This window comes from Eucyclogobius newberryi, unplaced genomic scaffold (genome assembly GCF_026437365.1).
Source record: "Eucyclogobius newberryi isolate DKJ021-1_F unplaced genomic scaffold, fEucNew1.0.hap1 SCAF_5, whole genome shotgun sequence".
Lineage (NCBI taxonomy): Eukaryota > Metazoa > Chordata > Actinopteri > Gobiiformes > Gobiidae > Eucyclogobius > Eucyclogobius newberryi.
Genome location: NW_027316167.1, coordinates 22,920,177 through 22,943,511, shown reverse-complemented (window position 1 = coordinate 22,943,511; position 23,335 = coordinate 22,920,177). Strand labels below are relative to the sequence as shown.

Here is a 23,335-nt window from a genome sequence, read left to right as displayed (position 1 = left end):
TATCTCAATGTGCCTTAAATACAGAGACTATTAAACCCCATTAGATGCTGATTAAGAAAAGCTCTTCTTTTTAGAAACAAATGATCAACAATGTATTGTTATAACCTGACAAATGTAATTCTCTGATATAATTTGGTAACACTTTAGATTAACTACATAATTTCTCCAAAACATTAGTTAATCGAGCCCAGGTAAATTGAGAAGGTTGGAGTAAGTCAGTGAACTGTGCCAAATCAATATGCAATCTATTCTATGGCAAAGAAGAAACTTTAAAGCACATGCAGTGAATCGTTTATAGACAATTTGATTATAATATCACCTAAAAAACATCATTATTTCCAATTTCTTTCAAATAAAACCTAATGCAAAAGTAATTGAGAATAAACACACATTTAAATTTCATATAAATAGACAGTTTAAATTATTAATTTCATAATAATAAATGGTTAACTATAGTTTTAAGTCTTGAGTTATTCTGAAGTGTTACCAATTGTAATTTGGTGTAGTGAATGAATGTGAAGTATATTGACAGAAAAAGGCTTGTACGATTTCAGATTCAACATGTGCAGTGGTAGGTCCTGACCTGTGTCTGATGAGGGGCATTTGCGGATGGTGAAGATTGAAGACAGGTCGTCCTCCTCTTCAGGAAGCCCCTTCTGGAGGCGCTGCAGTTTCCTCAGGCTCTCACTGCGCTGGTGCTTCATGGAGCGCACATGTTGGATCAGGTTGAGCTTGGCCTTGGTCGAGTAGTTACACAGCACACAGTGATAGTAGCAGGCATCACCCTCCACTGCATTCTCATGCTGCTGGAGGTGCTGCAAGAGAGAGAGAGGAGAGGACACAGATAAAACGAGGTTATTGTAGATGGCAGATAGCTGGCTAGGCACCACTGGCTCACTTTCACTCACACAGTTGGCAAATGAACAAATCAATTCCCAATCACAGGGCTGTTGTTTAACATCCAGACCTCTTCACTTCAGGACAACTGTTTGAACTGGCCACTTTGTCTGTGCGAGTGTCTGTATCGGCGGGCTAACAGGCCAGGAGAGGCCACGCAAGCCTCCAAGGCCCAAAGGCTGAATGGGAACACCAACAGACCCCTTCAGAAGCCGTGGACCCAGCCTCTCAGATGGAAAGGCAGCATTGATCCCCTTCACTCAACACAAGCCTCCCGTCTCTGAAAAGGAAACTCCAAACATCTGCCTGTTTCACGCATGGGATGCTAAATATTGATCAGAGCGCGTTAAATCTCGGCTCGCTCTCTCTCTCTAGTGGAGGAAGCCGGGCCCTCGATGGTGGCGCAGGTGGGGGACGGAGTGCTCTGAGAGACAAACTGGAACATTCCACAACAGGAGGACAACCTTCTGAGGACAGGAAATCAGCAGCAGTATTGACCTGTCAAGTCTAAATACACTTGGACAGGCATAGTCCAGGACCACCACAGCCCACCCTGCGCCGCATCACGACATGGCCCACGCCCCACAGTGACAGCATACCACCACCGCAGAGATCCAGTCTAATTACCTCCTGCATGGCTCAATCAATGATGCAAGTCCAACACAATATGGCTAAGGCCTGTGCGAGCTACACACGTATTGACCATTATCCTAAAGCATCACACTGATTGTTTCTGCATGTGCTCAATATAAAGGGCCCACTCTCGGCGTGCCTCGTGGTGTCATGTCTGCCCAGAACTCACTCCAGGTTGAAGCTGTGGAGACCGGCAGATGTAATCAATGTCAATCACTTTAAGTTTACGGGGATTTCTAAGTTTTTTCCTTGTTGTCTGATTTGAAAGAGGTTACAAATAGAGCAGCAGGCGGCCAATGCAGTTTATTGTATATGTTGATTATAATTTTTCTGATAAGGTTAACATTTTACAACAAATATGATACATACTGTCTGAGCATCCTGTCTTCATCAAATGTGAAATTTATGAACCATAGCTATAATGTTAATTTTACCCTTTATCAAAAATGACAAATTAGCATGACACACGATTTATCTAGAGAAAAGGTACCATTGTCTGGAGTTGCTATTCACCGGGAAATCTGGTAAAAGCGAGGGTAACATTAGCCCTTTAACCGCATTACATCTAATTCAGGTGTTGACAAGATCATGAAAAAAGTCATAATAATATTATACCACTCTAAAATGCTCTTGTCCATTTCTACCCATGTTTAATTTTCAGGCAATATTGTAATATTGCTTTGGGGCTTCCAAGACTATTGTATTTCATTCTCCTTGGTTTCATATTTCTCACTTCTACACCTAAAACGTGCATTAAGACGGTGCTTCCAGAAAAAGGCTAGAGTTTTTTCTGTGGTTTTGTGAGCCCCTTTGCGTGGTGTAATAGAGTTATTAGGTGATTTTAAAAGGTTGGGTGTCTGTGCGTGCTCTCGTCTCTCTCCTCATTTGAAGCCATGCATGATGTCATGAATAGGTGCTGCTGGATATTGCCCTCCTCCTCTTCCTCCACATCCCCTTTTACATCTGAGGTAAGCTAAGATGCTTGAGAGGCAGATTCAGTTATAGACAACACCAAATCTATCATGCGAGCTGCTTTTAGTCCGGCCACATGTTTCGCATTAAAATAAGAAGTCTCCTCCCACTTCAAAAATCTACCAGAAGACAAGTTTAAAAAAAAAAAAATGATAGCACCTGAAAGGAACTTCAAAGGCGGTCTCTGGAGGTAGGAAAAAAAGTCCTGGGAGTTTTATTGTTTCTCATAAAAAGCACAAGGTTTATATAGGAGTGAACTTGAGACCGGCTGCCCCACAATTGCCCATAATTCACTATAAACCTGGCCAAGAGTGCGGTCTCTACAGGGCTACAGCTGGCCCACCCCACCGCGTGAAGCCCAGACTGCAATGTCAAACAGCCACACCTGTAAAGCAGCACTTTCACTGGTGTGCACTGGACATAACCCGGACAGCAGGAGCTAATTCAACCTTTGTAAAACTGGATATAGACAAGATAAGCCGAGTCATATGAAACAGAATGATGCGAAGAACAACTGGAGAAATCGAACATAGGGATAAGCAAATAAAAAGAAGGGGAAAAAACTTGGGGTAAATCAAGTCTAGGTTCAATATAATATTATAAATAATTTGTCAACACATTTTATACTAGTTGAAACTCATTGCTGCATCAAGATAATAGGAGAAACAGTCAAATTTAAACCAAAATCATACGTTTTACTGCTTAACAACAAGACAGTTACTTTGGCAGTCCCAGTGACAAATGGAATACTTTTAGTTTCTTGCAGTGCACAATGTGTATCAAGTATAATGTACAGTATCTTTGATGTAACTTTTCATGTAAAAACTTCAGGAAAAACTCCATAAGGCCCTCAAATTTTCATCCCTTCAAGTTCACACACCAGTAAATGCTGTGTACACTTATATAATAAGGACTGGGACAGGACCTGGGTCTGTTTCATATGAATCTGCAATGAAGCCCCTGGTTGATAAATCACATCCAACTGGAGTGCAGGAATTTGACAGCTTAATGAAAAAATCATGTTGGACCGGGAGAGGACTTTGGTCGGCATGGCTGAGGGGTTTGTAGCGCCCTACTGAGGCCCCAACAGGAGGGGAGCTGTGGGGCTGAACGGGGGGCAGGAGCGGGCCCAGGGTACTGTGGCATGGGTTCAACACCACTGAGGCCTGGGAATTGATAACAGATGTATAGTGGATTCAGCTGAACAAGTACAAACGCGTGACTGCTTAGTATACACTGCAGGATATACTGATGTGCTCAGCAGCAATTGACCATGGAAGATGCGCCATTCGCATGAGAAGACATCATATCATGTGTTATTGGATTTAATAGATGTGCAATATATATTTCTGTGGATTACTATTCGTGAGAGCCATGACTTTGTTACATTTCAAGCCAAAAAAGGACATATATATAAGACATGCGGTGAAATAAAGTTAGGATGAAAATGACAAACTAAAAATTCTCTAAGGTTGCTACAGTTTAAATTGAAGACAGATAATGTTTAATTGGCCATATTTCATGTGGAAGTTTTCTTTTGTGGATAAATTATTTAATTAGGAACATGTTTTTTGCCTAAATAAAAGACTCGAGAAGTGTGGAAAAAAGTTGACCTGGTTTAACTCCATAGAGATATCACCAGGCCTCACTAGAGCTCTCTGTGGAGGCTGCAGTGTCTTTTTCAGGTAAAGAGGCCTGAGGACAGTGTGGGCATCACCCCGGCCCCACTCTGCAAACTCCACCGCGCCCTCTGACCTCTGAGTGGGCTGTACCTGCTCCTATCACTGACAGTTACCACCCACAGCTCTGCATACATCTGCATTTCCATCCACTTAAATGCAAAGTAAAAGTGCACCTTTAACACGAAACACTGTGGTTGCTGAGAGCCCATCGAGTGCAGGGTGGAGGTGGGTATATTACTGGAAGGGTGGATGGGAGGCACCAATCCAAAAGAATTAGAGACATATAATATACTGGAGTATATATACTTGCAACATCATTCAAAAATAGACATCAAGTAGAAACAACTGAACAACCACACAGTGCACAATAGTGCCAATTTTCTACCATTAAATTGCAGTGTTGTTAATACTAAAGTAAAACATCAAAATGATTGACAATGGAGTGCTTTATAAGGGTTTGAATAAAGGGTCTGATCTATCTATGAAAATACAGTACCTAAATCAAACAAAAACCTTCTAGTTTACGGTAAAAGGTCTTTCCGTTGAGCCACAAAAATGTCAAAATAAAGGGAAAAAACTTATTTCTAAACATTTAATTAAGGCCAGTATATTGCTGCTTTTACTGATTAACTTTTTTTTTTTTCTGAAGATGACTTTTAACTTCCAACAGGGTTAACAGCAACATCTGAGCACAGTAACTATTAGGTTTATAACATTATATATATATATATATATATATATATATATATATATATATATATATATATATATATATATAAACTAAAACCGCTTTGGAACAATCACAATTCCTTCATTCTCTATAATAACATCCACTCGAAACATTGACATTTCAGACAGAAACTTATTCCTTGATACACATTTGTTAAAAAAGGCAAGCAACACCTTGGTTATTTAAACATAATGATGTCATAGCAGCAATTATACCCAATGAGGTAACTGTTTCCTTCTAAGCAGACAATGTAATCTGGCTCTTGGGTTGAAAAATCACACTGCAGCCAAAGGGGGCTGAAAACACCCTTGCGTGACTTAGAATCCTTTCTCATCTCAATACAACTGAATCCACGGAAAAGTCAAGTGATAAATACAGCATATACAGTTGCTCAATTTCTCATTCCAATAATAAATCAGGATTAGTGTAAATTTAAGGACTGGTGACGATCATGTTTAGGGTTACAGTGCAGACAATGGAAATATTTCACTGTAATGACTTCTTTGTTCCTAGCAGCAGGGTATACGAACATGTGCACAGATTTGTTGGGGACTTGACACTCATAAATCTACGCTGTGGGATTCTCCTGGAACGCAAGCAGGTTATTTCAGCGTGAATGGATCCAGTGTGCTTCTGCAGTTCAGGCCAGTCCAGTCTACAAGTAATATGCACGTCACCTCCAGCCACAGAGGTGCAGAGACTGCTATGTATCAACGCACAAGTACACATCCCAATCTTCTTCAAAGTAAAGTTGTAGAAGGTACTGTTTACTTTGAGCTCACGTCTCAGACTTCCTGCTCAGGATCCCCTGTCTCTTCTCCTTTACTTGTCTTAATCCCTGTCACCCTCCCATGCATCCTGTACCGCTGTCTCAAAGCCGGTAATGCACTAAGTTGCTTCCTCCTGTGCCTCGGAGTTGTAATGATCCATCACTAGTGGTGAATAAAACCAGGCTGCATATTTGTCTCTGGGAGGCGAGGTGAAAACCAAACGGACCTCAGCTGTAATGGAGGGCAGCAGGGTGAAGATAGATCACTATGTGAGTCCTCAGAGAGCTAGACTTAACACAAGCCCATGTAACAAAGCAGCTATGGAGGGCGTAAAGAGATACTTAAAGACAATGCAGCTACCGGTGCTCCAAACCCACCACTCTGACTTACTTTAACATTAAATAAAGCAATAATTATTGAATTCCTTTTGAATGAGTCGCATGCAAGAAAGTAAACAATGGTAACATAATTGCAGCGGGAAGGTAATCAATGCAAGCAGTCATTTGGGCCATGTTGATTGTGTAGGCTGCAGTAGTGTAAGTGTGTATGGGGCACGTTTGTGTAGCAGCTGCAAATCGGATGTGAGGTGAGTAATACACTCCCATACTCATGCATGGAACAAGAGTCGGGTAATCCCTCCTTCAATAATGACCCTCGGTTCAAAACTATAGCTCTCAATCAGCTGATCAATGTGTCCACATAATTCATGTGCGGCCCTATCTTTTAAAGAGAGGAGAGAAGTGGAAGCAAGCAGGCGGTGCAGAGATCAATGCCCTGTGTGGTGATAACGAGCCTGGGCCTATGCCCACAGGAGCCTGCTCTGCTGTCCTGGCTCTCTCTCATTAAGAACATTTGGATAAGCATGACCATACATATATAATGTGCACTTGTAATGGCAGCCTGATAAACACATCTCTCCTTTCCTAATGAGCGGGCCCCTGCTTATGTGACACAAAGCCATGTCTCTAAACAGGCAGGAAATGATGTCAGACCCCAAACAAGAAAAGAGGAAAGCAAATTAACAGCAAGCTGTTGCCCTCCTCTTTCAGTAGCTAATTAACAGCTTAACCTCCTGGAGCTTTTATGAAAGCCATGCTGGGAGGAGCTTGTCAAAATTGCAGTACAAGAAGACAACCTGCAGGAGGCGAGAGAAAGGTGGAGCCCATGGGGGTACCCACATTCACTGGCAGAGTACCACCTTAAAGTGAATGGGGCAAATCAGGACCTGCCCTTGCCCTTCATTTTATCACACGCAGCACTGTCAACAGACTTGCATTTAAGACCATTTTACCTACAAAGAGTGAGGACACTTTGAAATCACTAGTTATTAAAAAAAAAAAAAACTACCTACAAAATTGCTTTAAAATAAAATGTAATGAAAATGCTACTCTGGTACCAAACCTCGGCACAATCAAATCTATGCCTTGCCTTATGTACTTTTCAGGTAAAACTGGTGCCATGTTCTAATACCCTGGTTCACCTTCTATACTTGTAATATAAAAAACTAAAACTCCATATTTGAATGTCAGTTGTGTCTAAAATAATAACATTTCCAGTAGACTATCTGCTATCTACTGTTACACCAAACAGAGAAGGTTTAAGCTATAAATCAAATAGAAGTGTATGTATCTGGGAATTCAAGACAAATTTCAGGAATGCATGACAGGCACCATTCTGGACATGGCAACAACTGCATGGGTCTGCAAGAATACCCATGGCTGTTAATGCTGCTAACATTTTGGCCTTGGTTCAGATATAAAACGAAGAATATAGTCTCCTGAAATATGTATTATCAAGCTCTCACCACTGGCAATCTCAGTTTGGTATTGTAAATATTATATTGCAATATAATTGGTCACTGCTTCAGGCTACATAAAATGAAGTAATGTATACGTCTCTAACCAAGCTGTATTCTTGTTATGTAAAGTTTAATATTTTATGCCCATTTGAATTTCATTAGTGCTAAATCAGTGTCAATATTTAACATAGCTATCTTTATAAACATTATTGCACTAAGACAAAGAGCAACAGCTTTTTTAAAGAGGTCCTTAAATTCAACATTAATGAGAATGGTTGAGGGGATTTGAATACAAAAAGCAGAACTATATTAACTTATTTGCATAGAACACGAAACTATGGTCGAGGGTCCTTCAAGTAACTCACTGCACAATCCATCCCACCGATGTTACCTATTGAGCTTTTTAAACTAAAGTAAGTGAAATGCTGTAGCTTTACCTTCCAACAGAGCAGAGAGGTTTCAAGTGGCACAGAAAATAACATCAGCTCGAGCGTTTCAATAGTGATGCACTTTTAGGGTCAAGAAGAACTTAGCACCAAAATCTAAAATATTTAGTCTTATGTAAAAATGGGAGCTATTTCTGTGCCTATAATGGAAATGTAAAAGGCACAGATGCTTCCAATGTCATTGAAAGCTAATTTAGATTTTCTTTCATCCCAAGACCCTGGTAGCCTCTGACCCATGCCCACGGGGAATAATGCACTTCTGCTGAAAAATGGTGATCTTTGCGGCGCCCCTTTTTCCCATCAGCAAAAACCAAATCTATCACTAATACATATAGAGCCGCGCAACACAGATTTCCTAACAGGGTCATTCCGATGGGTTTGCTCATTAGCAAAGAAAAACCTACCTCCACTTTCTATAAAAACTGAACAAAAGTGTTCATTGATCAGTTTGGTCAATTAACAATCAATAACCTAAACCTTCATCATTCCCAGCGCAGCATAATTGCAGCTGAAATATAGTTGTCATCACTAAAAATCAAACACGGTCTGGGCTAATTGGAGCAGGCTTATTGCTGGAGTCATAAAGGCAAAAAGCTCTGCTCTGGACCACAAAGACTGGCTCTGACCGCTCACTGGATGCAACAAAAATAACCGCTCATGCCATTAGCCAGTGTCATCAGCGAGGTCATTGTGCTGGCGGCCCATGTGGGGACATCAAAAAAAGGGCCGCCTCCAACAAGAGCTTGTTATGTCCTTATTAAACTTGCACATGTAAGTTACACAATTACATTTGACCCCTTTTTCCTGGGACAACTTGTGATTTGGATCTAATGCTTTAGATGACTCTTCCTATTAAACCATGTGTTGACCTTCATCTTAAAAAGTGTCCAAAAGGAGTCTTCTAATCTCCCAGAAGAACATAATAAGAAGTTTAGGCCGATGGGTAAGCAGCAACTATATCACGCCCACTGTTTTTCAATATAACATTGTGACTTAATATAAATCTTACTGAGTATCCAATAGTGTCAGACTAGTAAATGTTACCCAAAACACAGTAAAACGTTGTAGCTACAGTGCAGCTCTGCTCTGGTGCAGGTCTGTGCAGCAGTGGCGACAGGTTTTGGCAGGAAAGCAATGGGAATTGTATCTTGAGCACCTCTAACTCTGCTCTTCTCCCTCTCAGTGCATTCCCAACCAGAGCGCCGGGGGCGCCATGCTTGTAAAGAAACCACAGCCTTTTGAGTGCCTCTTGTATTTACAAACGGAGGCATGTTGGAATCAAAGGCATTACCACATGACATAACACATTAAAAAGTTGACAGATTGAGGATTTATACAGAGCAGATAGAGGGTGAGGTAAACAGGAAAGAGCTATACTTACATTAGTTACTCGCAGCTGTATGAATGTACAAACCAAGTCAAACCAAACCTCTCCTCCTGTGTGTCGTTTACTGTAGTACTCCAGGTGGAGGCACATATCACTTTCCCATCTACTTCCTGTTTCTCTGTCTCCACCCCCTCACTGCCGCTCACTGTCTCTCTCAGCACAGAAACTGCTGCTGCTCAGAACCTTCTGAAGAGACGCATAGCTGTTCATTACCCCATCTAAAAGCTTTTTTTCTTTTCCATTTTCTGCCTGTCTTGGGTGAATGTTCCCGTTGTGTTACAGTCTACTCTCACCTCAGTTTTTATTTCACCCTTATCAGCAGGGACCTAAAAATAAATGATGAATGGAATATGATATTTTAAAGTCTTATCTGTTCATACAGGGGAATAATAGGGTAGTTAATCCTGGAGATCCGCCTCAAATTGATTAATCAGCACATGCGGACAATCAAATAAATGATTAATATTCCCTAGTCCTGTGGTCAGACAGTTGCCCCTGAAACCATCAGTAATAATTCAGTGAGCCTTGCAGACCGCAGCTTGCAGTCAGTCGGCCTCACTCAGAAGCGTCTCTCTGATGTTCACTCCCGCACTGCCGTGTACTCACGACGGGTAGAATCTACTGTCTGTCTACATAGCAGTGCAGGCATGGACAAAAGTAAATGCTCTTGATGAGGTGAAAATGACTTGATTTTACAAATTAAAATTATTTTCTTACCACATTTTTTTTGTTTACTTGTTTGTTTTCATCAACTTTTGCACTATATGTGACATTCTCACTAGCCTGCCCCCAAAACTCAGTAACATATTTCGATTCCAATGACCTGCCAATGAGGTTACCACATTCGTTGTTTTCTGAATTGTTGAAATTCAGGGAGAAAGTTAGACTCTCACAATGCTGCATGTGGCCCCAGCAGACGCATAAATGGCAATGTTCAACAAGATATACACACATATAGCTATGTTTCTTGAGCTTATGAGTGGCACGGAGTAACTTGTGGGCGTGGGCAATGACTTTAAGCACCTTGAACGATTTTAACATTAAATATACACTATAGTTAATGCATATATTTTGTATCCAAATCCCTGTTGAGCTGGCCTTTGGTTGGTCTGACTGGTTTGCTCCCTGGTCGGGATGACCACTGCTACCACCACGAGCGCAACACCCAGTCTCCTCTTTCAGCTGGTATATTTTAATATAGCCTCCAGTATTTACAACAACCATTTAAAATCCATCTCAAAGACAATGGCCTCGGGGAGTGTAGATGCTAAAATCAGCGTCGCAGCTATAACATATTTTCATAACCTTTAACTACTGTTTGGGAACTTTAGACCTTTTACTTACTGCATTATAACTGCGTGAACTCTGGGCTCAGGCATAAGTGGCCATTCAATGCTGCAAGCTTTTTGTCCTTGATAGCTGTGAGTAGTGAATAGAGGCAGTTTTATTTTAAGTGTTACAACTCACTTTGAACTGGGCTCCAGCTCTACTGTTTAGAAATCCGTCACACAAATATTTAACAGAGAAAATGGCTGGTCTGGAGTGTCTCTGTGCTGCTGTGTGAATGAGGCCACCATAAGCCGTAAGTCAGTATCTATCATAATATCTGCTGCTATGTCTCTGCCCATTGTGTGGCCAAGCAGAAGGCGTTTACTAGGGATTATAAATAAAATAGTGCTGTAAAAAAGAATTTGTTTAAAACTACTACACTATGGGGGTTTTCTCTGGCATTGTGGATGTTGAGATCTGGTACAACTGGGTTTGACTACGAGTTCAATAACAAACTTACAGATCCAAAACTGCCAATATGTGGATGTTCTTTTTTCAACTTCAACAGAGACAGTTAGTAAATCATTTATTTTTACAGCTAATGCAATACATTTTTACCTTGATTGCACATTTGGTGAAGTACTTTTTCCTGAACATGCAATCTTTTTACGAAGAAATAACAAAGATTCGTAATGCTTTTGACATTAAACTGTGAAGAGGAAACTAATTACAAAAGAACATGTGTGAGCCTGATGTGTGAGCCAGTGTACAGTAAGAGAAAGTGTGTGTCTGTGGGCAGAGGAGGGGGCGAGGGGGTGAAGGGGGCTGGTGGTGGACCGGCTTGTCGATCGATGCAATGATTGGCAGTTAATGGCTTTTCCGGTTCTGCCTTGGTGACCCTGGCCTGATGGCTGTTGCTTCTGATCAGAGATGGCAGATGGGCTTTGATTTTCGTATATAAACCTGTGACTTTGTCGAGATGGCTTCATCGTGTTTAATCATTAAAATGTATGTTTAATGCTGGGGATAATGCTATATTTTTAACTCTGCTGACTGGTACTTTTTATGGTTCGAATTTGAAGTTTTGCCCAAGCTAAACTGTTAACTACAAAACGACATGCGTAGATCCAGATTTGCACTGTATCTACAAATGCAAAACAGCTACACACCCCTGTGACATCAGAAGACATAGAGCTCTGCATCACTCCATTTATTAAGACGCTCTCTCTCTCCCCATCCCTATCTTGCCTTGCAAATTAATACATTGATCATTTGAATAATTATTTGCATTCGAGATCTCTCAAATCCTTCAACAAGTTTGTGTTTAATTACCAACCTACCTAGTGACAAAGATTGGTCATCGGGAGCAGGCACAATAAGATTGAATTATTCAATGGTGCTTAATTTAAAGGACAGTGTTGACTGAATGTGGTGATATAAAAAATGTTTTCTGAGCTGAAAGACTAGGCAGTGAGGAAAAAAGAGGCTTTTTATGCATCTGAAGAGATCTGTGAGGCATCGGGTCTTTGTAGATGAACATGGGATTGAAAAAGAACTCCATAAACCACAAATGTGTGGAAGTGCTCACAGAGAACAAGAGCCTAAACTTCAATGGTTTGCTTTCACCAGCTCGGTCTTGTAAAAAGTCTTCAGACAGCGTAACCCTGAAGTTGCCACATAAACGCAGCAGCAGAGGTGAAGGTGAGGACCACTCTGTCTATTCTGGGCATCAGTTTGTCATGGAGGAATGCACAGGCCATAAAGTATCTGTGCCCTTGAAAAGCTCAAGAGCATTCTTGTCCCTAACTCTTAAAGCTGTCTCTCTCACACACACTCACTATCACTTTCCTCCAGCTTCCTCCCCCTCCCTCAGCTCCTGCAGCGAGTTTAAAGTAGAACACAGGTGTAGAAGACAGTACCCGTGGGAAAGATAACATTTGGGAACATTCCTCGGGTTAAAAAGGAACTTTTCTCCCCATATTCTTCATCTAAGCTACTATGTAATTGCTTTGTTTCCAAGACTTTGCCTCGGTCCCCTTTGCGGCTTCAACCCACACTCCCTCATCAATGTCTCTTACATCACTGCCAAGTCATTTCCATATAATCATTTAAACAAGACGTTCACTTCTCTGCAGCTTTTATATTTTAATCTTTCCATCTTAACTAGTCTTTGTATTCAATAAAAGGTATGATGAGAAAACAAGGTGCAAAATGATCTTTTCCAGAGGCGCCAATAAAAACACATGACACTCTGGGCTGCTCCACTTAATTACAAAAGGATGAAACCTTTCTCAACTACATCTGGAGAAAACATTGTCTGCACAATGCTGATAGATTTATAACTCCCAGTTCCAGCCTAGACTCCAACACATAGCAATTAGGCAAAACACGGATGAACACTGCTGTGAAAGGGCTATTCTGCTGCACCACTAAAGAAGAGGCCCCTAATAGTCCATGGACATCACATAAAACATGTGGCCCACAAAATTGTCAGCAGCACAATTTTTTTTCAGAAATAGTTTTTGGATTCTACAATGTAATTATTTCTAACTACTGACAGATAGGAACTGGAGGCTGGCATTTTTTAACGTTATGATTGCATTGCCTTATCAGAAAGATAATAAAGGAAGCTCCACAACATATGACGTACATTAAGAGTGTTTTTTCCAGCCCCTTTATAGGCCTAAAGAAGGTAGTGATGCCATCTGAACCAAATGATTATATTCGGTAACAATCATAAACAGGCATTAGTGACTTTATTGGAGATTTTGTTCTCAGGTGACCTTCAACCAACATGGAGGCTAATTTTACTAAGGTTTGAATACCAAATGCATGCATGTACATATGAATAGTAAATTAGGAGGCGGGTAATCCCAAAGTAGTGATTGATTGATTTGTAGTGTAAAACCTCATAGAACAGCAAAACATAATGTATTGGCATGTTTAGACTCGGGCACAGCAACAGTCCCTTACAAGCTTCTCTTCCTGGGGTCACCACAGCAAAGGATCTGACAGGTATGCCACATTTATCCTGCTGGAATGGGGATAAACGCACTACCTTGTAACCACTGTAAGGATTAAACAACTATAGTATAAACTCTTAACACACATTTACAGATAGCCAACTCCCCCTGTTCCTTTTAGTGCCATTTTGCAACCCCAGTAAGACCAAGGCTCAAGGCAGTAGCTGTATTATAGGTCGGCGCTTTGGGATCTACTCTTTTCCAGAGGTACTGTAGAAGGCAGAACAGTTCTAGCACGCTGCCAAACAGTGAACCCCTCTGCCCCCTCAAAGACCTCCTCTCTGCATTGTTACAAGTCATTTCTTTCTTCTTCCACTCACCATTCAGTGTGGCTGTAATGTGTTTGACATGGATTAGAGCCTACAACTTCCCACAGGCAAATTCTGCAGCACAAAGGAAAGTTGGATTAGGTGACACAACTGAGTAGGTGTTACAGAAGCCTATAGAGACTAGGCTCTTCTTATGAGTGATGTCAGTTTTTGATCGCATGCACAGTGAACATTTTGATCAAAATTTTTATAAACGGCGATTAATAAATGATGTAATTGATGCAGTGCCGATGCTTGCTGTCATCTGGCACTTCAGAGGCAGACCTGCTTTGCATCAGTGTGTATGTGCATTAACACGCTGGTGCATGTGAGAGGAGAGAATGGGCTGTCTCCCAGGATGTGCTGCGAGCGCTTTATTAGAGCGGTAGTACCAGTAAATCAGAGCTCAGCCCTTCCTGGAATTGCTGCAACCTTTCCCACTGAGCACTATTACTGAACAATCATAGGCCAGCCATGATAATTAGCAGAGTATCTATTCACCCAACCCTCCTGTCGCTCCTTCTCATTCTGCTGCTATAGCCTCCATCCCTGTCCACTTCCTAAACATGTCTGATGGAGAGTCTGGCGCCCACTGGACCTCTTTTTTACTTGGCACAATTTTACAACCTCAGTTCCCAAAAATTACTACATTACCAAGCAAAATGTAAATAAAAACAACATGCAATCATCTGCAAATCTCATATTATCTTCTTCTGATGTGTACTTTTTCCAACATCAAATCATCAACATTTTACATTTAACCATTTGACCGGTATATTGAAATATGCTAAGATATGGCAGCTGAACATTAAAGATTGTGCTTGGTGATCAACTGATTACTTCCCCTTAACATCCAATACCAAATCCTATTTGAATTCGTGCTATTTTTCCCAAACATATTTTTGTGTGTGTTACTGTCATCAATTATCACCATCAATTTCTTCTGCATCCAAGTATCAACAGATTTTTTAAAGATGTCTGTGCTGACACTACCTGTTCTATTTTCCCAGGCTTGAGACCATTGGGATCCATTGATTACACCTTATTTATTGCACAACGTGCATAAATCACATACCAACTAAAATGTGTAAAGCCCCATCTGATTTTACTGTAAACAAACTTCATAGCTGCATGATACACTAAAATCAAAACATGTTTGTGGTTTCGACCAAGCCCTCACCGCACTAGTGTATATTGTCCAAGAGCAATAAAGTCCATCCTAGTACTTATGGTCATTAATGGGAAGAGGTCAATGGGGCAAACATTCCTGTATCTGAGAAGCCAGTTGTTCTGCAGAAACGCATCATCAGACAAATACCTTAAGGTGTTTTTATGTGACCACTAATCCTTTCATTTACATCACAGGCCCTCCATGTCGATTAGGTTTCATTATGATTATTGTCTCTGTGGTGTCGAGGATTTTTTGTTCTTCCATGTTAACAGATTTTTTTGGATTGCACTGAAGGGGAAAATAGTGAAAATCCATCTTAAATGTTGTGTAATGAGCCCTGTACATGTCAATGTGTCGAGAGAGATGCTGCATACAGCCAACATGGGGAAGGTTTGTGAGTGCAACAAAGGAGCAGCTCCGGGGTGTGAGGACTTTCTCGGTTAAAGATTCCCTGTCTGATAGTGACGGCACTTTCTTCCTCTCCTTCCATTGCCAAGCAGCATCTGGAGTGGATTTTGTGCTAGCAGACACCGAGGAACATGATTACATTCGGCTAACTGTGCTCTAAACTGATTATGCATGTGCCAAGCTAATGGACTACATTTGCAAGAGGAAAAATAACATCCAATCAATCTCAATTACCGCCGATTGCACCGGCCGCTGAGACGAGGAAGGTAGCCAGCTAACCCCCACGGCTGAGCTCCTCCCCTTTGCCTAACCCCTGACTGGAAGCAAAGGCCTGTGGCCGGGCCTAAACCCCAGCCATTATGTCTGTAAATAACAGGCCTGCAGTACTATAGTTCTACTCATCGCAACAGGGGCTGTCAAAAAGCTAATATCTACACAATAGTCTTAATCAACATAAAATAAAATAAACATGTACATGCTGTATATTAAATTAGAATGTTTGGCTTGTTTGTTTTCACTTGACAGATACAATGGAGCCAATGAACAGTGCTGCATTTATCTGGGTCCAGGTGAGCCCCAAGACATGTTACAAGAAAATAAAAATAAAAATCAGTAACTGGGAGAAGATAACCATAAGTTACTGAAGTTCGTGCCATTGGGACGCCTTGCTGGATCTTCTGTAGTCTTTCGGAACATTCCAGCATGCGGGGTAGTTGGGGCGATATTTTTAGAAAGCCCTAATATGGACCACATACCACAGACTCTCAAATTATCCCATCCAGTTTAGCCCTCAGTTTAAACCTTCCTTTTTAATTCCTGTAATTACAGACTCCAATTTATATGGAGCTGTGCGCACAAAGGCTCTATTTAATGCAAACCAGTTTGATTTGGGTGAAGTGTCCCTCGCATCTCCCACATCTAACGCTGTGTTTGCTGACTCAATGATTTATTTTCCCCAGAAAAAGGTTCAAATGGTGCTATTTGTTTCAGATTTCGTTGGGGAGTAATACTTTAATGATGATTTTCCCTGTTTTTGTACTTTGCATAATATTCTAAGTTTGTTTACGGTCTTGTGGCCCACTGTGGGCTTCTGGCTGTCAGTATCTTCACCAGGATAGTAAATCCAACAGTGCATCGACTTTAACTATGTAGGAAGTCTGTGCTACCAAGAGACCTCACAAACATATATTTGCTGTCCGCTTATCACATTTGAGAGTCATAAAATGTTGACATAATTCTTGTCAACCACCGAACATCTTTGTTTTGGAAGCCTGTCTCTGAGGCCTCAGAGACAGGCTTCACTGTTCTGATGCAGGCTGAGCGGGTAACTTCTGGACGAAACACACTTTAGTCACAAGATCAATTGTTTTTTAGAAAGATGGAGACATCTAAAGAGGCTTAAGTTATAAAAAATGATCATGCCTGAATGTGTTGCACATATTTAATCCGCCCTGCCAAAGTAGCAATGAGACATACAATGTGTCTACTGTCTTCAAAAAGAGAGCATATTCTGCATTTTGGGCTTACAGCAGAGTGGCACACACGGATCATAAAACATAAATGGGCTACTGTCTATGCTGTATTTACCCTGGGAGACCAATAAGTGCGTTGATAGGTGTGAGGAGCAGTAAGAGAGTGTCAGAGCCTGTCTATTTCAGGCTGGTGGTACAGTCATTGGAATGTGGACCAGGATCAGTACAGCTCCTCGGGCCAAGAGGTCGTCATACTCTGCTCAGTACTAGTATGGTGCAACTGTGCTCACATACAGTATCCAAATATATGTATGTCTTAATTCTGTATCTGAAACAATCTTCTGAATGTTCTTAATCCTGTCAGTTTTCACACAATAAAAAGCAAAAAGCCAAAGTGCCATGATGCCACTTGAGAGCCAAACTACTCTCTTTGTTGGATGACTTTCAAATAGCCTTTTTAAGTGACTTTAAATGAATCACTTCAGCACAGCTCCAGACTGAAGAAAACACTGTAATTACGGCAGCACATTACTCAAATAAATATCCTCTTGGCTTTAATTAAATACCCTCATGTCTACAAAGTTACCCTGTGCATTTTTAGTAGGACTAATTTGGTCCTAAAATGACAAATTCCAAAAGTCAAATTTGTTCTTATATCTTTGTAGTAAATGTTTTTAGCTTATTTAAACAGGAGATTCATACAGGTATGGTGGGTGACATCTTGCTCAAAAACCCATTGCCAGTGTGCTGTACCAGTAGAGGGAATGTAGCTATAATTATTTTCTAATAGCAGTATATGTATAATAAAAGGACTATGTTTTATTACTATCTCTGTGGGTCAATGTACTGATGTGCACAGCTATGCCAGATTAGGTTAAGTGTAGAGTGGCTAAAGCCACAGACACATAGGATAGATACCTAAGTGGAATCAGGCCTGTTAGATTTATGGCCATTTGTTCGGTGAGTGTTCATCCATTGGCTATTATGGAATGATTAGAGGAGAAGGTGAAGCTCCAAGTCCAGCAAAAATCAATACGGCTGTCGAGAACGATTCTGCCTTTCCCGCTCCGAGGAGTATTAGCACCAAACATCTGTCTCCTCACACTTCTTTATTCGTCTCATACTGGTTCAGCCCGTCCCAACCAGACCATCTTCACCAACCATCGTCTGTCCTGGCTTCCTTAAGAGCCAGACAATAAACAATCCCTTATACTTGGAGAAATAGTATTGGATTGATGTGAGAAAAATAAATATTTCAATTTGGTTACCGTTTTACTTTGCAAGCTCGACAGTTTGGTCATGAACAGGGTATGGCAGTGAAAAAGCCAAAGGGAGGGTACAATGCTGTGTATTTAGACTAACCTTGTAGAGTTTGAGACTAGCTTCATGTCGGGAGTTGACAGTGTGCATCCTCAGCTTCTCCAGACTATTAGTGTAGTAGTCACAGGCATTGCACTTCAAGTGAACTGGATTTCCAATGGCCACACACTTGAGGCGCCACTCATTGCCTTTGCCCCCTTCTTTAATGTGTGCCACCAGCTGGTACTTCTGAACGTGCTTGTCTGTCTTACAGTGCAGCTGGAAGTTAGCCTTGAGCTGGGTGGTGTAGTGGCACAACTTGCACTGGTGTGAGTCTCCCACCACAGCCCGCCACTCCTCCTCTGGCAGGTTGCGCTCAGCTCCCATGTGCATGCCCAGCACCTCCAAGTTGTCAGTGGTGAAGCGGTTGCACACAGCACACTGAAAAAGCTTCAGGGAGGGATCGCTTGACTGAGACAGGCTCTCTCCCAAAGTCATCAGCTCCTCGGACACCAACTGCCCACCACCTAATCGGACATCCATAGGAATATCTCCTCCTACTGAAACACATTACAAAAAGTCATATTAAGAGTTATATTCAATTACACTATATCATTATCAAAACTGATGCACACATCTCCCATGCATCATATATTAGAAAAAGCCATACAAAAGGTGAAGTTATGAGTTGATAAAAGGTTAGGTTTGAATAAGAAATGCAATACATTTTGTTATAATAATATGATATACATATAATATGGGATGAACATCCTTGCTGCAGACATTACAATTGCAATCCATACACTCTGCATCCAAATCACTGTAACTTACTGTTAACATTCATTACTAGACAATTTCTTACCAAGCGCAGGAGCCAAGGCTGCCATATTAGGGTCCAGGTGAAAGCCCCCCATCAGAAACTGGGCCTCAGCTCCAGCAGGATCCATCTTGAGCCCTGGTGGGAGACTCATGTTCTGGGTCAGGTAGTACTGGTAGAGTTCAGCTTCAGATGGTGATGGCATGGCTCCAAGCCCGAGGCGTCCATGCTGCATCTGTGTGACGTTCTGCTGCAGCAGCATCATGTTGTGCATGTGCTTCTCACTTGTCATGTGGATACGAAGGTTTCGTGCCACATTGGTCTCGTAGTCACACACCTCACACCTCCATGTGGGCTTGTTCTTCAGCTTGGTGGGTGAAGGAGCCCCACACTGCCCTCCCATGTGACTGGAGGACTGAGTCGGATGGTGGTGTGGAGGGTGATGGCTGCTGGCCTGTGTTACGGAGGGCACAGCCACTACACCTCCCGGGGCATGCCCAAACACTTGCTGCTCCTGTGCAGAGCCAATGGAGCCAATGGTCCCTCCATTCTGAAGAGACTGCATGTTGTTCAGATGCTTGTCCGACTGCATGTGGATGCTAAGGTTGCCCTTTGTGGTGGTTGAGTAGTTACAAACCTGAGGAAATGTTTGAAACCATTAGATTTGATTAAACATGAAGGTGAAAATGCTTCATTAAAATGAGGAACAAATAAGAGTACAGGGAGAGTGATTGTGCCTTACCTCACAGCGGAAGGGTTTGTACCCACAGGTGTAGCTCTCCCCTCGGGCTAGTCGTGGGTGGCTCTGACCGCTGCTGCAGTAGGCACAGGAGCCTCCAGAGTCAGGGTGTTTCTCTTTCATATGGGCCTCCAAGGTCTGCTGGTACTTGTAATGCCAGTTACATTTGGGACATTTTAGTGTCTTACACGAGTTTCGTGAGTGCATCATTGTCATGTGACCACCCAAGGACCGCGATGAGCCAAGAACTGTGTCACATTTGGGACACTCTACCCCACTGCTTCCACCGATTCCACTCCCATGGTTTTGTGAGCACTCGCTCAGAGCAGAGAGGTCACAAGCACCCCCTGTGAGAAGGTGGGAGTGGCTGTGAGATGAGGCATGGAGGTGGTGATGATGGTGGTGCATGTGGTGATGATGCAGAAGAGAGCCATTCTCCTCCTCACCCTCTGCCAGGAAATCATTTGGTTCTGGAGCTGTGGCACTATCTTGATTGGCACTTTCATCAGCAGCAGCATTGGAGGACAAAGGTGGGGAGGGAGTGCCAGCAGTGTCATCCTCACTTCGTCTGACAGCATTTGCCGCAATTGCCATGGAGCCAGTGGACCCTTGGCAGTTAAAGCTCTGAAGGAGCTCTGTGGTCCTCCCTCCACCATCTGCAGCTGAGCCCTCGGCCTTGACAGAAGAGGAAGTGGAAGCAAGGGCTATGCTGCTGAGTGTGGAGTTGACAGCAGAGGTGCAGGCAGAAGGCTGGAGAGCGCTACTAGGCATTAATAAAGGAGATTTGGAAATGCTTTGGTTTGAGACAGCTGGTTCCCCTGCTTCACCGCTGCTACTGTTACCACCACAGGCCACCTCCTCTTCCTCTTCTCTAAATAACAGATCCTCCACTTCTTCTGAGCCTCCAGTCCGACTCAGAAGGTGGGCCCTAATTTGGTGTTGTTCCTTTTCCCCATCCTCACCTTTGCAAGCCAACTCTTTCCCCACAGGCTCCTCGGTTTTCCCTACATGTTTGGGTAGGGAACTGGAGTCTTTGGCAGAGCCTGGGGATGAGGTAAGAGTGGGTGCTTTGGGAACACTTAGCCCACCGAGGGAAAGGACGGAGCCGAGTGCTGTTTGCTGTTGCTGCTGTTGCTCAAGGCCAGATTCAGAGTCTTTGTTCAGGGCGCCCTCGCTACCTGCACTGTTACTCCCAGACTCCAGATGGACACCACTAAAAGTTCCGTAAAAGCTCTGACCAGAGTTAATGGGAAGCAGGCTAGGTGGCAGAGAAGTACTTTTATTTTTTGGTTCCAGGAAACTAATGAGGGGTTCTTTATCCTTCCCTATGCCCTGGATAATGGCAGATGCATGCTTGTCACCCAGAAGCCGCCGCTCCTCCTCACACAGCGTCATGCGATGATCATGAACAGCATGTGTGGCAAAGGAACGTGCATAACCAAAGGACAGCTTGCAGAGAAAACACATAAGAATAGGTTTGCCCTTGCCATAGAGGGCTAACCCATCAAATTTGGAGAAATCCACGTTGTTGGGAACATCTTTGGATACACATGACTTCTTGGCAGACCCATCGCTGTTTAGGTAATCCTTGTTGCTTTTGTGCCGCACATCAAAAACACTAAAACTGTGCAGAACAGGGCTGAGGCCTGCCATAGTTGAGGTATTGGGGAATCCCTGGTCTGAGTTACCAAACCACTTCCCAAATGATGAGGCTATGTGAAACGTATTGATGATCTGAGGGTAGACTGTCCCTGCAGGTTCCCCTGCTTTCCCCCCACTGCTGAGAGAGTTTGTGGGAAGTAGGCTCGGTACCATACCCCCACCACTTTGGATCAACTGACTGAGGCTCTCTACTATATAGGCTGAGCCATCCGGCTGGTAGACTATCTCTCCAGCCAAGTTCTCCACATCACTACTCTCCTCTTCCTCTTCCTCTTCTCCTTCACTTCCACTCTCAGGGGCTCCCTGATGTCTTGTGGCCTGTTGACGCAGCAGAGAGGGTATACCCCCTCCGCCCCTTGGAGCCATGGTGACCCCTGGAAAGGGCTGAAGACTTGGAAAACAGCTGTCAATCTCCATTTCAACCAAGTCCTCTAAGTCTTCCTCCTCTCCACAGCTCACTCCCTCCTGCTCCTCCTCCTTGAGGCCCTCTCTTCTGGAGCCCAGCAGGCCCGTGGCAGAGCTGTCCAACTGGGTGAGTGGTGATGTCTGCTTTGGCTGCTCTCTCACCCCGTCATGAGGTGCACTGGTGTTTTGGCCAAGAGAAGGGTATGGACTGGCGATGGGCAGAGGGTCCAGGGAAGGGGCCTGGTTGGTACAAGGGACCTGTGAGCTAGAGTGATCGTTCCAGGGCTGTGGTGCTTTCTGCTGCTGGGAGGAACCAAGCCCATTGTCTGTCCCAGAAACCACGGGAGACTCACAGCTGTCCATGCTGATGCCTACTTGAGGCGTTCATCGCATCCAGGCCTGTGAAGACATGAAGTAAAATAAATGTATTATTTGACTGTTTTCATGATGTTGCTTTTTTTTGAGACATTAAATGCAAATACACACAGATAATGACAGTGAGAAAAAAGATGATATGATGACGCGTATAACGGAATAAAAATATTTCCGAATAACCCTAAGTATTATAAGATTCAACCTAGATGCATGGCACATAGGGTAAAAGACCCAAGTATGAGATATAATTGGAAAAATGACATAGTGCTCATTACAGTAGATAGGCACTTAAACACAATATCTGAGACAAGCACTAATAAGCTGTCCATGATTCATCTGCCTGCCATATCAGGAAGGTACAATCTTTTATCTTCACCTTCCAAACAACACCCCTAATCTTATATTCGGCAAATCCTACATCCGTTTTTAATTAACTCGCAGTCAGAAAGAGAGAAAAACAGGCTAACTTAATGGATCAAATAGAGTCGTTATGAGATAATTAGATACTGAAAAACCACCCATCATTGTGGTGTGCATTTACATAACCAACAAAAATTGAAAAACTTGTGTGCGTGCAGTTAGAATAAAAGTGACTATCAAGAAATGATGAAACAAACCTTAAAAGCATAAATTTTACTGTGCCTAAAATACATGAGCTTGGTGGGTATCTTGCTACAGCTGTGTATCATCCAATAACCTCAAACTATCTTTTTGCCTCTGATATAATAAATGGGAGCTGAGCATTCGGGAGCCTGGCCATGCCCCGAGCATCTGAGAGGCCCAACACAGGCAGCAATTTACAGCGCAGAAGAGATAAAATGATAGCACCAGATACTGCTGAGCTAATAATTGTATTAAAGGGATGCAGCCAACATTGATTAAAGGCGGGCAATCGGGCTGAAACCAATAACTCTGGCCTGCCCTTTAACCTGCTAGTACTGAATATTACATGAGCAAAGTTTCCCGGCACCATACTGGCTGCCATGTTTCAGCTGATTAGCACATTCACTGCACCCACTTGATTTATTTACTTATTTACTTAGAGATGCAAATTTCATCTGTGATCAGAATA

General features: G+C 42.6%; 1 protein-coding gene across 1 annotated transcript in view; it reads right to left on the bottom strand.

Moving 5' to 3' along the window:
* The window catches only part of zfhx3b (zinc finger homeobox 3b), a 110,159-nt gene that overhangs the window by 49,503 nt on the left and 37,321 nt on the right, over nt 1-23,335 (bottom strand). Inside the window, exons 2-5 of the mRNA XM_072464870.1 lie at nt 19,825-22,287; nt 19,128-19,719; nt 18,329-18,825; nt 584-815 (exon numbers count right to left, since the gene is read on the bottom strand). Coding sequence (XP_072320971.1) covers nt 584-815; nt 18,329-18,825; nt 19,128-19,719; nt 19,825-22,251 — 3,748 coding nt within the window. The 5' untranslated portion in view covers nt 22,252-22,287. The remainder of the gene's footprint in view (nt 1-583; nt 816-18,328; nt 18,826-19,127; nt 19,720-19,824; nt 22,288-23,335) is intronic.